General features: G+C 39.0%; 1 protein-coding gene across 1 annotated transcript in view; it reads left to right on the top strand.

Annotated features, from left to right (window-relative positions):
* notch2 (notch receptor 2) overlaps positions 1-13,842 on the top strand; it is a 90,052-nt gene that overhangs the window by 42,045 nt on the left and 34,165 nt on the right. Inside the window, exon 3 of the mRNA XM_061888495.1 lies at positions 10,801-11,075. Coding sequence (XP_061744479.1) covers positions 10,801-11,075 — 275 coding nt within the window. The remainder of the gene's footprint in view (positions 1-10,800; positions 11,076-13,842) is intronic.

The following is a 13,842-nucleotide window of genomic DNA, read 5'->3' as shown; positions in this document are numbered from 1 at the left end:
TGTATAAATTTCACGTAGAATCCCGAGCCATTTTGAGAGGTAATGATAATGCCAGTCACGTGATCCAGGAGGTGAAGGTAGCAACCACAGATCCCTTCCCCATCAACGACAATACTACTCACCCAGACTTTATGAGAGCCAACAAGGATTGTCAAATTATGATCCAGAACCTTATATTTTTAAACAGAAAAAACAAAGAAGATCAGCAATAAGTTTTAGAGGCCGAGTGCTTAACGGATATATATAGCTTTATTGAAACACTAGCATCAGCAGAATTGCCAGGTCCTAAACATACAAACCCACCGTAACGAAACATAATAAAACAAATACTTACTGTACAATTTCCACTCGCTGGGATGCCGACCGACAGGACGCTCACATAATTCAGTTTAGATGAAGAATCGATCACAGTCCTCGAGAAGGGTTACAGAAAAAAGTTGCCTGAACGAGCGTCTTTTTGGGGGTTTTTTACGATCTCGGGGATGCATGAACTTGTTAAATTTAATTTGAACAAGTTTCAGACAAAGCAGAAGCAGATGCTGGCTCAATTTGTGGTCAACAGCAGTGTAAACTAGCATTAGCTCACCCCTATCAATTCGCCGCTAAAATAGGTTGTCTGTGTTAGTGCTTATATACAATATCACTCATATTTGGTTAATATTCAGGTCACGACATGTCAATGGAATAGTGTTGGCTGTTTCTGGTTGTTTTTAGAGAGTATATTGGGCTCACTAGAGGACACTTGATCTGTTGACTCAATTGTTAGCTATTTATTTACAATTTAGAATACATGGAAAAAAAAGGCAAGCATATAGGTTCATGTGTTACGTAAGGATTGTGAATGATAAACAACACATCTCTTTCTAATTTTTGCGTATTTCCAGTATGACTTATCTCATAATATGGTCAGAGTGCAGAAGCATTTCTCTTGTGATGTAGAAGCTATGTAAATTGCCAATGATATTTGGTGCGGAATATTCAAAATGGCTGACTGGGTTTAAAAAGTTAAAGTTAAAGTACCAATGATTATCACACACATACTAGATGTGGCAAAATTATTCTCTGCATTTGACCCATCACCCTTGATCACCCCCTGGGAGGTGAGGGGAGCAGTGGGCAGCAGCGGCGCCTCGCCGGGGAATCATTTATGGTGGTTTAACCCCCAATTCCAGTTAGCAACGTACCTCAAAAAGTTGTTGGTATATATTGATATAACTTGCAGGAAATTTTAGAGATGGGATGAGAAACGAGTGATTGATATTTTGGGGGTTATTAAAGTTATAGTACCACTGATAGTCACACAGACACTAGGTGTGCTGAAATGACTTTCTGCGTTTGACCCATTATCTTATTCCAACCCCTGGGAGGTGAGGGGAGCACTGAGCAGCAGCTGTGGCCGCACTCGGGAATCATTTTGGTGATTTAACCCCAACACTTGATGCTGAGTGCCAAGTAGGGAGGCAATAGGTCTAATTCTTATAGTCTTTGGTATGACTCGGCCGAGGTTTGAACTCATGACCTACCGATCTCAGGGCGGACACTCTAACCACAAGGCCACTGAGCAGGTTTTATCCAGATCACCGTCTGGTTTTAGCATTTTTTTTTTAAGGATTTTTTTTGCTATTGGGATTTGGGGCCTGGTGGAGGTCTACACTCTCCAAGTGCTTTTGTAGTTGAATATGTTCTAAGAGTAGTTGTTAATATGTGATATTCCTTTAGCATGTTTATTAGGACTAAAATGAGAATAGTATAATCGAAAATAATATAAAGATAAACCATGACTTGATTAACGTGGACCCCGACTTAAACAAGTTGAAAAACTTATTTGGAAGTTACCATTTAGTGGTCAATTGTACGGAATATGTACTGTACTGCACAATCTACTAATAAAAGTCTCAATCAATCAATAAATCAATCAATCCCACTTGTGTGCTCCACAAAAAACAAAACAAAAAAGGCTATGCTACACATCTGAAAATAAATCTTGGAGTTTTGCAAATGATCAGTCAGTCAACTGCAGATACTGTATGGAAGCTGTAAGTTAGGAACAGCTTATTAGTATTACACTTACCTGCACACAAAATGCCTTGTTCCCATTTTACTAAAAGCCCTTAAAATGAAATTCCAGCATCAAGACTAGATATTGTCAAAGCCCTTAAAATTAAATTCCAGCATCAAGACTAGATTTTGTCAACACACTTCAAGTACACTACTGAAATTTAAATTGTTGACAAAAGCTAAGTTAGGGACCTCAAAGGGTATTAGTAGTTTTTATTTTGACATAAACTAATCAGTCCACGTTGGTGTTTATTTTTGCTTTTAACATGTGGTCATCCAATCTCGTCAATCTTGCTTAAGGATGAACAACTACCTAAAAAACTAACTGCATCAAGAGCCACATAGGGAATTCTATTTGATTTCAGCTCGATGGGCCATAACAAATGTGAATTACATTATTGACAGTTACATCGTTTATTCCAGCCATGTTTTTGGTTAAGTAATGCAAAGGACTGTTGCTTGTGTTTGAAGAGCTAAAGTTAGGTCTCATTACAACCGCTAAGACAAGATAATGACTCACCGACCCACCATGGTGGGTTACCATAGTTGCCTACCGCAGTTTATTACGTGCAGCCTTTTTGAACCACGTCATAAGAAAGTCTGAGATTTGACTGCACGACTCAACAGTCCGCCTACTTTCAACTTCATATTCAGTTTTTTCAGTAAGACTGCATGGCTTCCTGCTTTTACTGCATGACCTTTTTTCTCATCTGATTCCTGGTAGTTCTGTGTCGTTATTTTATTTCCTTCATTCTTAGGAAATAAATACATTGGCATATTTAAATACACAAGTGTGTTCCATCCTTTTGCTGCCAAAGCCGCCGTTTTGTTTGTGCGTAGGCATGAACCCACTGACATACTATACGTCCAAACATGCACATACAGAGCAATAATGCACGGAACAGGCTTTAGTCATGCCGGAGACACGTTCGGGGTTTGAAACGTGAGCTGGTTTATACACACACTTCTTGCACTCACACTGCCTTCCTGTGATTGCCGCAGGGGGGAAAGCACGCTGGAGTTATTAGGCTTCATTGAGACTAGATTACGCAGACTGGAACGTCTAGAGTTGAGGGCTGAACTCTGGAGAGGTGACCTGTGGAAATCAGCACAAAGGAGAGGTGGAGGGGACACAAGATTGACTTAGCCTAGTATATGGATTAAAAATGGGGGCGATTGTATATGTGAGATTCAGCCCAACCCTGTGTGCTCATTAAAGTCCAATAGCCAGCCAGCCAGGACAGCAGAGGTCAGCATGAGGTAGAGGGGAAGGGAGGATTTTGTGCGCGAGATGGGAGAGCTAATGTGAACCAGCTGTAGAAACCTGACACCTTGAGTGGGATAAAAATGTGAGGTGGAGGAGTGAGAAAGAGGTAAAAAGGACTGCAGAAAGCGGCACGAGAAGAGGTGAAAAGAGAAGAAAAAATATAAAAGCATTCACAGATCCATAACAAAGAATCCTTTAGACCAGGGGTGTCAAACTCATTTTAGATCGGGGGCCACAATGAGAAAATCTACTCGCAAGTGGGCCGGACTGGCACGATAACTTAAAAATAAAGACAACTTCAGATTGTCTTCTTTGTTTAAAAATAGAACAAGCACATTCTGAAATTGTACAAATCATAATGTACATGTTTTTTTTTCACTTACATGTTACTAGGGGTGTAACGGTACACAAAAATTTCGGTTCGGCACGTACCTCGGTTTAGAGGTCACGGTTCAGTTCATTTTCGGGACAGTAAGAAAACAACAAAATATACATTTTTTGGTTATTTATTTATCAAATTTGTAAACAATGGCTTTATCCTTTTAACATTGGGAACACTATAATAATTCTACCCACGTTAATCCACATTAATCTGCCTCAAGTTGTTGCTTTGATTAAATAGAATGACACAACCTTTCTTCTACATATAAAAAGTGCAACATTAAACAGTTACAAGTCAACTCATCATGCTTAATTTATTACAGCATTTGGGAAGCCTGTAGTTGACTTTTATTATACACACAAACACACACACACACACACACGCACGCACACACACACAGCAAAATGAGCTAACGTAACGCTAAAAGCTAATTAGCCTTCACCTCAACCCAGAACTCTGAGAGAGCTGAGCTGCAGTTTAAGTTTCTAGAAGGTCAACGGGCCCATAGTGATGTTTGTAATAGTTGTGACTGGGAAGTGTTTTTTATAATTTGGGGAGTGTACGACGTCATCTGCTCACCTGCTAAATACATATCTGCTCATCTCGACGCCGGAGCACACACTCCATGCCCTCTGAATACGCACTGCTGATTGGCTGTTACATCGCTCTGAGTACGCCCTGCTGATTGGCTGTTACATCGCTCTGAATACGCACTGCTGATTGGCTTTGTATGTAACCAATCAGATGGTTGTGTGGGCTGGACAATGCTTGGTGCTCACTGCTCAGACAGAGGCAGCTGCAGAGCAGCTTGTTTAGACTTTAGTGTACAAACTCGTTCGATACACCCTCGTACCGAACCGAAACCCCCGTACCGAAACGATTCAATACAAATACACGTACCGTTACACCCCTACATGTTACAGTTAATTGTATTCTATCTTTATTTGTCGTTATTTATATTTTCTGAATAAATTATGTGATAATGGTCATCTGTTAACTCATTGGTGTTCATTTTCGATCAAGATAAAAAAATACCAAAATCAAATTACAGGATGTTATTTATGTAGTTTGTTCATTTTCCTCAACTGGTGCGCGAACTACTTTATGTGGTTTATTACTTTTTTTTTTTGCATATGTAGCATATTCTACAAAGAGTTGCTATTGTGACATCTAGTGGACACATTTAGAATAGCAGTTTATTCCATTCAAAAATGTTGGCTCATTTTTATGCTTGGCAACAGGGGCGCCGCTAGGGATTTTGGGCCCCATGAAAAGAATCTTTACAGGGCCCCCAACACATAATTTCATATAATTTCATCATCATTAGGGGCCTCTCAGGGCCCCCCTCCATCACGGGCCCCTAGAATCTGTCTCCTTTACCCCCCCTTTTCGGCGCCCCTGCTTGGCAAACTCATCCCGCGGATAAAACCTGTTCACGGGCCTGATCCGGCCCGCAGGCCATACGTTTGACACCCCTGCTATAGACGGACAAGGCAGTGAGTTGCACAAACTCTACTTGAAAGTACAGCTCACGATTAATGGTGTTGATTTGTGGAGAAACAAACATTGTGCAGTAATGACACACTGCTCCATATGCTACATTCATTGACCGAATACTTCCTCTCTAGTGACACCACTCCCTGACAATGATGTGAATCATGCACAGCCTTGTCTGTTTGCCACGGACTGGAGCGATACTTAGAAAGAGCTCTCTGTCTAGCGCTGGAACCTGAAAGACAGGGTGTTATCGTTTCCTGACGCTATGGCATTTGGTTCTACGATTGTAATATCGCTGTTGAAAAATGAAAAGATATGCATCTTTCCCCGCATCTGCCACAAAGATGTTTGTAGGTTTTTCAGTAGCTAGAGTAGGCTCTGCTGCCACATGTGCTAATTAAAGGACCCAACGTTTGCTATTGGATGCCAGGCAACATACTGCATATTGGTACTCTTTAATGCCTCTTCAGAATAAGCTGTAATTATAGCCGGGGCTGTATATTTGAAAAGTCTTCATACTGTATGTACTGTAGGAAAGGCTTAAATAATGATTTGGATTGCTTGAGAAAGTCTAAAAGAAAACAGCCTTTTTTGACCACATAGTCATTTATCTACAAGCATACACGTCTGAGAGTTTGGGGTGGGATGCGTGCTTCTGGCCTCATCTTGTGGTTATGCCCGGGGTCACGCCCATGTCCCAAGTTTTTGTGCGGGAGGCGAACACATTTATTAATGACTACTTTGATACAGAGAGTTGGTAGGATTAAATAGGAAATATTTCTTCTTTTTCCTTTTTAGTCATGTTGAATTGTATAGCTGTGAACATGGGATGTACTCCAACATAACATTGCATGTATGTCCCAAATGAATAAAAACCAAACCAATATTACAAGACATACATACAGAACCAATTTTTGTAATAGCAGTAGTGTCCAGCGTTAACTCCGTTTTTTGTTTTCATTATCAAATGCTGACAATAAAGGCTTGAATTTAATAAAATGAACTGACCACTCATTATTAGGGATGGGTATTGTTTACATTTTAACAGATACTAGTACCAAATAATGTTGCATGTGCCTAAAAAGTTGCCCTAATTAAAATGGGTGGGGTTGGGTTGGGTTGGTGTGACAAAATAAATGCCTTAAAATATATATAACTCTGTTGGTAGAGTGGCCGTGCCAGCAACTTGAGGGTTGCAGGTTCGATCCCCGCTTCCACCATTCTAGTCACTGCCGTTGTGTCCTTGGGCAAGACTCTTTACCCACCTGCTCCCAGTGCCACCCACATTGGTTTAAATGTAAAAATTAGATATTGCGTTTCACTATATAAATAAAGCGCTTTGAGTCACTAGAGAAAAAGCGCTATATAAATATAATTCACTTCACTTCACTACACTACTTGAGCTGTCAAAATTAATAAGTGAACAAACAATTAGCGAATTAATCATTATTAAACCACTGCAATGAGTCCACACAAAGTGCCAGAGATTCAAGAAATACACGGCACACTTACCCGTGTAAAAAATTGTCAGAGGAGGGGAACTTTAAATGATAAATGAGAGTGTGGCTGAAACGAGGCTTGGGCTAAATAATTATTAGTTTAAGAAGTTATCCGGCTTAGTGTAGACGTAGCCTTACTTTGATCGTACAAGCTCTTTTATCTTAACCGCTCTACGGTCAATGATCAGATCAATGCATACGTCCGGGCTAAAAAAAGTGACTTTACACTGGTATGCTTGCTGGCAAATTTTCACCAAAAATTCAGCCTGAAAGAACCTGAGATAAAACAGTTACCAAGTTTTGTGCAAATACTGAAAATTATAACCATTCAAGTAAAACATTTAAAAACGTTCTCAGATGACAATCACATAATAAAATTGCATTTGTTTACAAATATTGTTGTCTTTTCTTGGGCAAATTCAAACTATGCAAGCGAGTAATCAACTGTTTATTAATCATGAATAATCAGGATTCCGAAATGTGGGTAATCCGATTAAAAAAAATATGTAAAACAATGATTTGCCCTAATTTTTACGGAATCTTTGGACATTCATGTTCATCAGACTACTAATTAAAATACTTTAGCGATGTAAATAAAATGATGTCTCAGAAATACATTAGAAAATAATAAATACAATCAACAACAAATTGTCATAATTATTGTAGCAAAACCAGTAATAATACAGAACATAGAGAACCGGCAAAAAATTGCTTGCTTGTGTTGTAATGATGATATTTCCGGGGTTTGTGAATGTGTCTCACTCGCCGTGATTGGTGGATAATGAGAGAGTGTGATGTTGTTGTGGCGCTAGCAGTATTGCACTCCAGGCTGCTGTTGGTGTGTTATGATCAGCCATCCATCCATCCATTTCTACCGCTTGTTCCTTTCGGGGTTGAACCCATAGGTTTAAAAAGAGACTTAAATCATTAAATTATTATTATAATAATGTTATATTGTTATAATATATATATTTTATATTATTATATATAATATAATATTAATTATAATAAATAATGAATAGATAACATTAAATGTGTGCCTATTCACAAGACGTTACATGCACAATACCACTGTTGGGGATGTAACGATATGAACATTTCATGTCATGGTTATTGTGACCAAAATTATCATGGTTATTATCGCGGTTTTGTTGAATGTGCTCCAAAAGTACTCAGGCAAAATAAAATCTTTATATTTAAAAAAAAAAATAACATAAACAGACCCACTGTTAGAAAGCCCAATATTTTTCAGGTTTTGTGGTTCTTATGCTTCTCTAAGTGCGTTGTGGTGTCCTGCTCTGGTCCGTGAATGCACCGTAAAAACACCTTTATCGATCCCTCTGGCTTAAGAGAAAACGTTTTTTTGGTCCAATGTGCACAATTGAATAGCTTAGTTATTTAGACGGAAGTTTCTTTATACAAGTTTAGATTAGGGTATGTTGTTTCTTAATGGGGATAGATGTGAATGTCTCTTTTATTTGTGTTAGCATTTAAGCTGGCACCCGCCACTAAATTTAAATGCATTCATCAATCTCAATTTTTCAAAAATTGTAATTAGAAAACGGTAATACCAGTGTTTTACCGCAGTTATCATTATACTGTTTATTGTTCATCCCAAACCACTGCCAATGACTTGTTTCAGGTTGCTGAGTCTGCATACATTTAGCAACAAAATAAGACACCAATAGCCACTTCTTTGTTCAGTCCGGTTCCTACCATTTATGTCAGCATTGGAGCCATTATTTAACAGAGTTTGCTTACCCATCCCGACTCATGATACTTTAAACGCAGGTACCGTCACCTTGTGGCTTTCTCTGTCGTCCTCAGACGAGCTTCCACTGGAGTCTCCAATCATTCCGGTTCTCCATAGCGCTTTCAGCTCCCGCATCTTTCTTCAGGATGTCCAAGTACGTAAGCGCGGGACGTCCTCGCGATCGATGCCCGTGCGTTGGTTCCCATAGGACCAGCCTGCTGGCCGGGAACTCCCGATGTCTTTGGCAGTGGCCGGCCAGCCTCATCCTCCTAGCTTTTACTTTGTTGCTGAGCCTCGGTAGTTGCCCGTACAGGTCCTTGTTGGTGATGTGGATGTTGTGGTCCACATTCAGAACAGCTCGTATCATTCTGGTGTAGCACCCATCTAGGGACTTCTCCAGGGTGACTGTCAGGGTCCAGCTTTCGCAGCCATACAGGAGGACAGACACCACAGTGGCGTCGAATAGACTCAGCTTTATGTGTTTGGCACTATTAAAAAAACTACATCAGGAGGTTGCTTAGAGCCACAGCTATCATGTAAATGTTTTATAATGCGGTACAAATTTAAGACACAGGCCGTTGCTTTGGTATATCCCGCAGCTGGCTACTAAAAGAGACCAATTTAAATCAAGGTGTAAATTGAACCATTTACTGTAACTTGAAAACAGGCTGCAACAAAAAAAATTAGGCTTGACATTTACAGCCCAATTTTTTTCTTTTTCAAATGTTTTTTTACTTACTTGCCACTTAGTAAATATGTTTTCAATTTGCCTTTGTTTTAACAGTGTTGAAATGGAACACCAGTTAAATGTAAACCTCACATTAACGCCTGCTTTTTTGTGTGAGGCTAAAGTGTTGTGTGTCACAGGGCAGCGAGAGCCCTGTCATTACTCCGCAAGGGAGGATAGAAGGATTATGGTGACACGGGAAAAAAGAGCATTCCTAATTGTCCGAAAGGCCATCTTCTTGTTATTATTTCTTGACGAGGCTGTGTTTTTGTTTATTTTAGTGAGGGACATTATTAGGTGTTTGTTTTGCGTTTGTGGGAGAGTGTTTCTTTGCAGATATGCTTTTGTGGAAGCAGGAAGGAGGTTAGGTGTCCATTTCTAATTAACAGATCTGGGTCAATTTTTGGAATGAGTAATAAATCATAGTTATTAGGTTCTATACTTTTCTGTTGTAATAGTCTCTTCGTCAATCTCGACTTCTATCATTTTTCGGGTCTGGTGTATGTTTTTATCTTCGCTTTCCAGTTATGTTACCTGAGCCCATCATGGGAGGCAGGAGGCCATTGTAGAAAGCGGCAGGTTTGCTCCATCGCCCCACAGTCCCAAGACAGCATGTCCGCCATGTGCCTATACACAATGCAACAATGCAAAGCCGTGCTTTCTACAAATAACATGATTATTGTGAACTTGTTAACACACTTGGTACTGATTACAGACAGGCAGAAGTGGTGTGAGAAAATAGAAACCACTAAGAAAAAGCAGCTGAATGGATGCTTGTAGAGGGAACATTGTGCCTAACGCACTTCAGTGTTGTGCAATCTTGTATTTTTCTTACTGAAAAAGAAAAGACCCCCCCCCCCTAAAAAATCTTTGGGTGATGATGACTAAGCAGAGCGAGGGGAATGAACAGAGACACTTTGTTGCAGTGCGCAGAATTCAGAGCCCAAGTGTGGTCATAAAATGATAGAGTGGTCTTTCACCATGGCTTTCTTTGAACGCTCTGCAATGCAACATTTTGCGGTACCCACAATGTAATATCTGTATGGAAACTGAAAAAAACTGCACCCGTTAAAGTGGCATGGGCACCCTCCATCATCTGATGTGGTAGGCATTTAAACGTCAGGATCCAGACAGACACTTGGCAAATAGCACTGTACAACACGCTTTTAGCTGCGATGGTTTTGGATAGAAGAGGCAGCGTGTCCTGGTGGGAGTGGCCTAAGCAGGAGTGGCTGTCTGTGGCTACATGCAGAGCACTCCAGTGACTTCGGGCTGGACTATTTTGCTTCTGGCTTGAACCATCTGCAACACGAATATTGTTTAAAGTTGATTGTTTCTACCAGGCCTCAGTCAACAACTTCCAAATAACTCCATCTCACATCCTTCTGCTTTTCAACTTCTTCTTCAACATGACCGACCTTAGCTTAACCTTTCACCAAGCTCAGCTTCCCCTTATCATTGTCGGAACAAAAAAACTTGGTATCCATGTATTTATAATAATTTCCATTTCTCAGCGCATTTAATTGTCCTTAAATTGACAGACCCCTGCTATGTGCGACCACATATTCAGGTGATGTTGGATATGTATGTTGATAAGCTGTTTGTATCACTCCACAGATGTGCACCAGGCTTCCTGGGTGAATACTGCCAACATAAGGAGCCCTGCCATCCCGGCTTCTGCCTGAATGGTGGGAATTGCTCCGTGTCCATGCTAGGTGGCATACCTGTACCCGGCAGCGCCACCTGCATGTGCCCGCTTGGCTTCATTGGGCAGCATTGCCACATTCCTCAGAACTCCACGTGCTACCCCAACAACCCATGTGCCAACAAGGGCGTCTGCCACTTGCTGCCCCTCGACAAATACACTTGCAACTGTGCCAGGGGATGGACAGGTGAGAGACCTGCAGTTGTTTTGCTTTTGTTCTTTCATCCACTTGAATGCACCACTATATTTCCTAAAAGTGCTGCAAAAAAGGCATGCATTGGTTTGTTTTATAAACATTTCTCTAAGTTTTAAGTCACATACAATTTAAGCTGTACAATCACATGTAGAAGTTTCCTTTTTTTTTTTTAACCCAAGCAAGACACACAAAAATAAATAAAATTTAGCAGGCGTGTGCCCTACTCATTTTTGACTCTCGGCCTATTCCATAGCGTAGGGAAATGTAATAGTGTTTAGTTACTGTTGAGCCGGAATAGCAAGCTGAAATGCACAAAAAAGGAGACATAAGGGAAATCAAATGTCCAAAGCCATGGCAAGACGTTCTCCCGACAAGACGAGACCATTTTATCATCACTGCAGCAACTGCCTGCTGGCGCGCTTTGCCGCTTGCAGGGAGAAGCAGGTTCACTTTCGTGTTTGGATTACAGTTGAGTGCATCGAAAACATAGAATGTAAATTATTACACTAACTGCTTAAGTAAGATGGAATACAACTTTGACAGAAAAAAAGACGGTAGACAGGAAGTCAAGAGTCACTTATCAGAGACAAGATAGGCGCCAGCACCCCCCGCGACCCCAAAAGGGAATAAGCGGTAGAAAATGGATGGATGGATGGATGTCAAGACACCTCTTTTCATACCAATCACAAACTTTCGGCTTCAGAATAATAGCTCCACGTGTCACATCCGGTCAAACTACCATAATAAAATGAAAAATCGTCTTACATTACGATCATATTTTGTCAAATATGTTTTGTAATGTAATCTGTGTTATTCCTACCTAGATAAATTTTTTCTGACAGATGGAAATAATTTGTATATTGTTTTATAATCTGCTCTGATTGATAGTCTGCAATTACAGAATATTTAACTGGCTGAATATTACAGTTTATTAATAATTAGATAAGGTTAAGGCATTATCATGCAGTGACACGAACACAATTAATTTGTACAACATGTAATGTATAGAATATCAGAGGCATTTATTCAGGTAAAACTAATACAGATTACATTACCAAACATTTTTAAAAATTGAAACCTGATCGTAACAATCCACATGTTGTGGTATTAATGCATGAACCTGTGAAGTAGTGTTCACAAATGAAGAGGAATTTTGATAAATGTCTAAACTTAATTGAAAATTAAATATTGTTCAACTCATTAGGTGAATCACTATTTACTAGGGATGCACCGAAATGAAAATTTGTGGCCGAAGCCGAATAAAACTTAAACGCTTGGCCGAAGGCCGAATACTGAATAATGAATGCAGTTTTTAACAATTTTTTTTATATTTCATAAATAGCCTAGAATAAATATTTAGACATGTTTTTCAAATAAAGTATTTTTTTATTGAATATTGACATTTTTTTAATATTCCAGTAGCCTTTGCTTTTCATAAAAAGCACAAAGTTTTTCATTCATATTAGGCCTTCAAACAAAACATGCATTCCAAAAAAAAAAAGTGCACTAAAGTGGATAAACCCACAACAAATGAATTATTGTCTTTTTGGCAAAAGTCTACTTAGCCACAGTAGATATGTTAATAATGTAAACAGAAGGCTCAAGTAAATCTTAATTAAGTGTGTGCTTATAACCTCATACACTTATACAGGTAGCCGACACAACAGGCTAATAATGTAAACAGAGGACCCACTTAATCTCAATAAGTGTTTGCTTGTAACCTCATACACTTATACAGGTACACAACATATCCCAATGTCACCGCACGTTGGTTGATTGCGTCACCGTGTCAAAAAATTGCGTCACACGCCACTATTCGGCCTTGTTCTTAACTCATTCCACCGAAGGCCGAATGTGGCTTTTTTTGCCATATTCGGCCGAATATATTCGGTTACCGATTAATCGGTGCATCCCTACTATTTACCTAACTATTTTTTATTGAAACAACTGCTTCATTTAGATTTCCTTGGTGTAAACCGACTATTGATGAAGAGAACTGCTGTATTTGAAATATATTGATGTCAATTGTGAAAAACATGGGAACAGAAACTGAATTATGTATTAGTAATTCCTATGAATTGGATAAGATAAGCTTTGCTTCTTCCTACTCCTTTTGGACATGTAAAGAGGAATTAGAATATGTAAATTATGTGATATATTATATTGCAAGTGTATATATGTTTGAAATAAACCAACCAATTAATTATTTATGTATTTTTTCCCCCATAGAGGATTTATTTTGAACAAGGTATATTACATACAGCAGTGGTTCTCAACCTTTTTTCAGTGATGTACCCCCTGTGAACATTTTTTTAATTCAAGTATCCCCTAATAAGAGCAAAGCATTTTTGGTTGAAAAAAAGAGATAAAGAAGTAAAATACAGCACTATGTCATCAGTTTTTGATTTATTAAATTGTATAACAGTGCAAAATATTGCTCATTTGTAGTGGTCTTTCTTGAACTATTTGGAAAAAAAGATAAAAAAATAAATACACACTTGTTGAAAAACAAACAAGTAATTCAATTATAAATAAAGACTTCTACACATAGAAGTAATCATCAACTTAAAGTGCTCTTTTGGGGGATTGTAATAGAGATCCACCTGGATTCATGGACTTAATTCAAAACATTTCTTAACAAAAAAATTAATATTTTAACATCAATATTTATGGAACATGTCCAAAAATATTCTAGCTATTAACACTGAATATTGAATTGTATTTTTTTCCACAGTTTATGAACTTACATTCTTCTTTT

Source organism: Nerophis ophidion, linkage group LG26 (assembly GCF_033978795.1).
Source record: "Nerophis ophidion isolate RoL-2023_Sa linkage group LG26, RoL_Noph_v1.0, whole genome shotgun sequence".
Taxonomy (NCBI): Eukaryota; Metazoa; Chordata; class Actinopteri; order Syngnathiformes; family Syngnathidae; genus Nerophis; species Nerophis ophidion.
The sequence above is the reverse complement of the archived record's forward strand: the minus strand, read 5'-3'. Positions and strand labels throughout refer to the sequence as shown.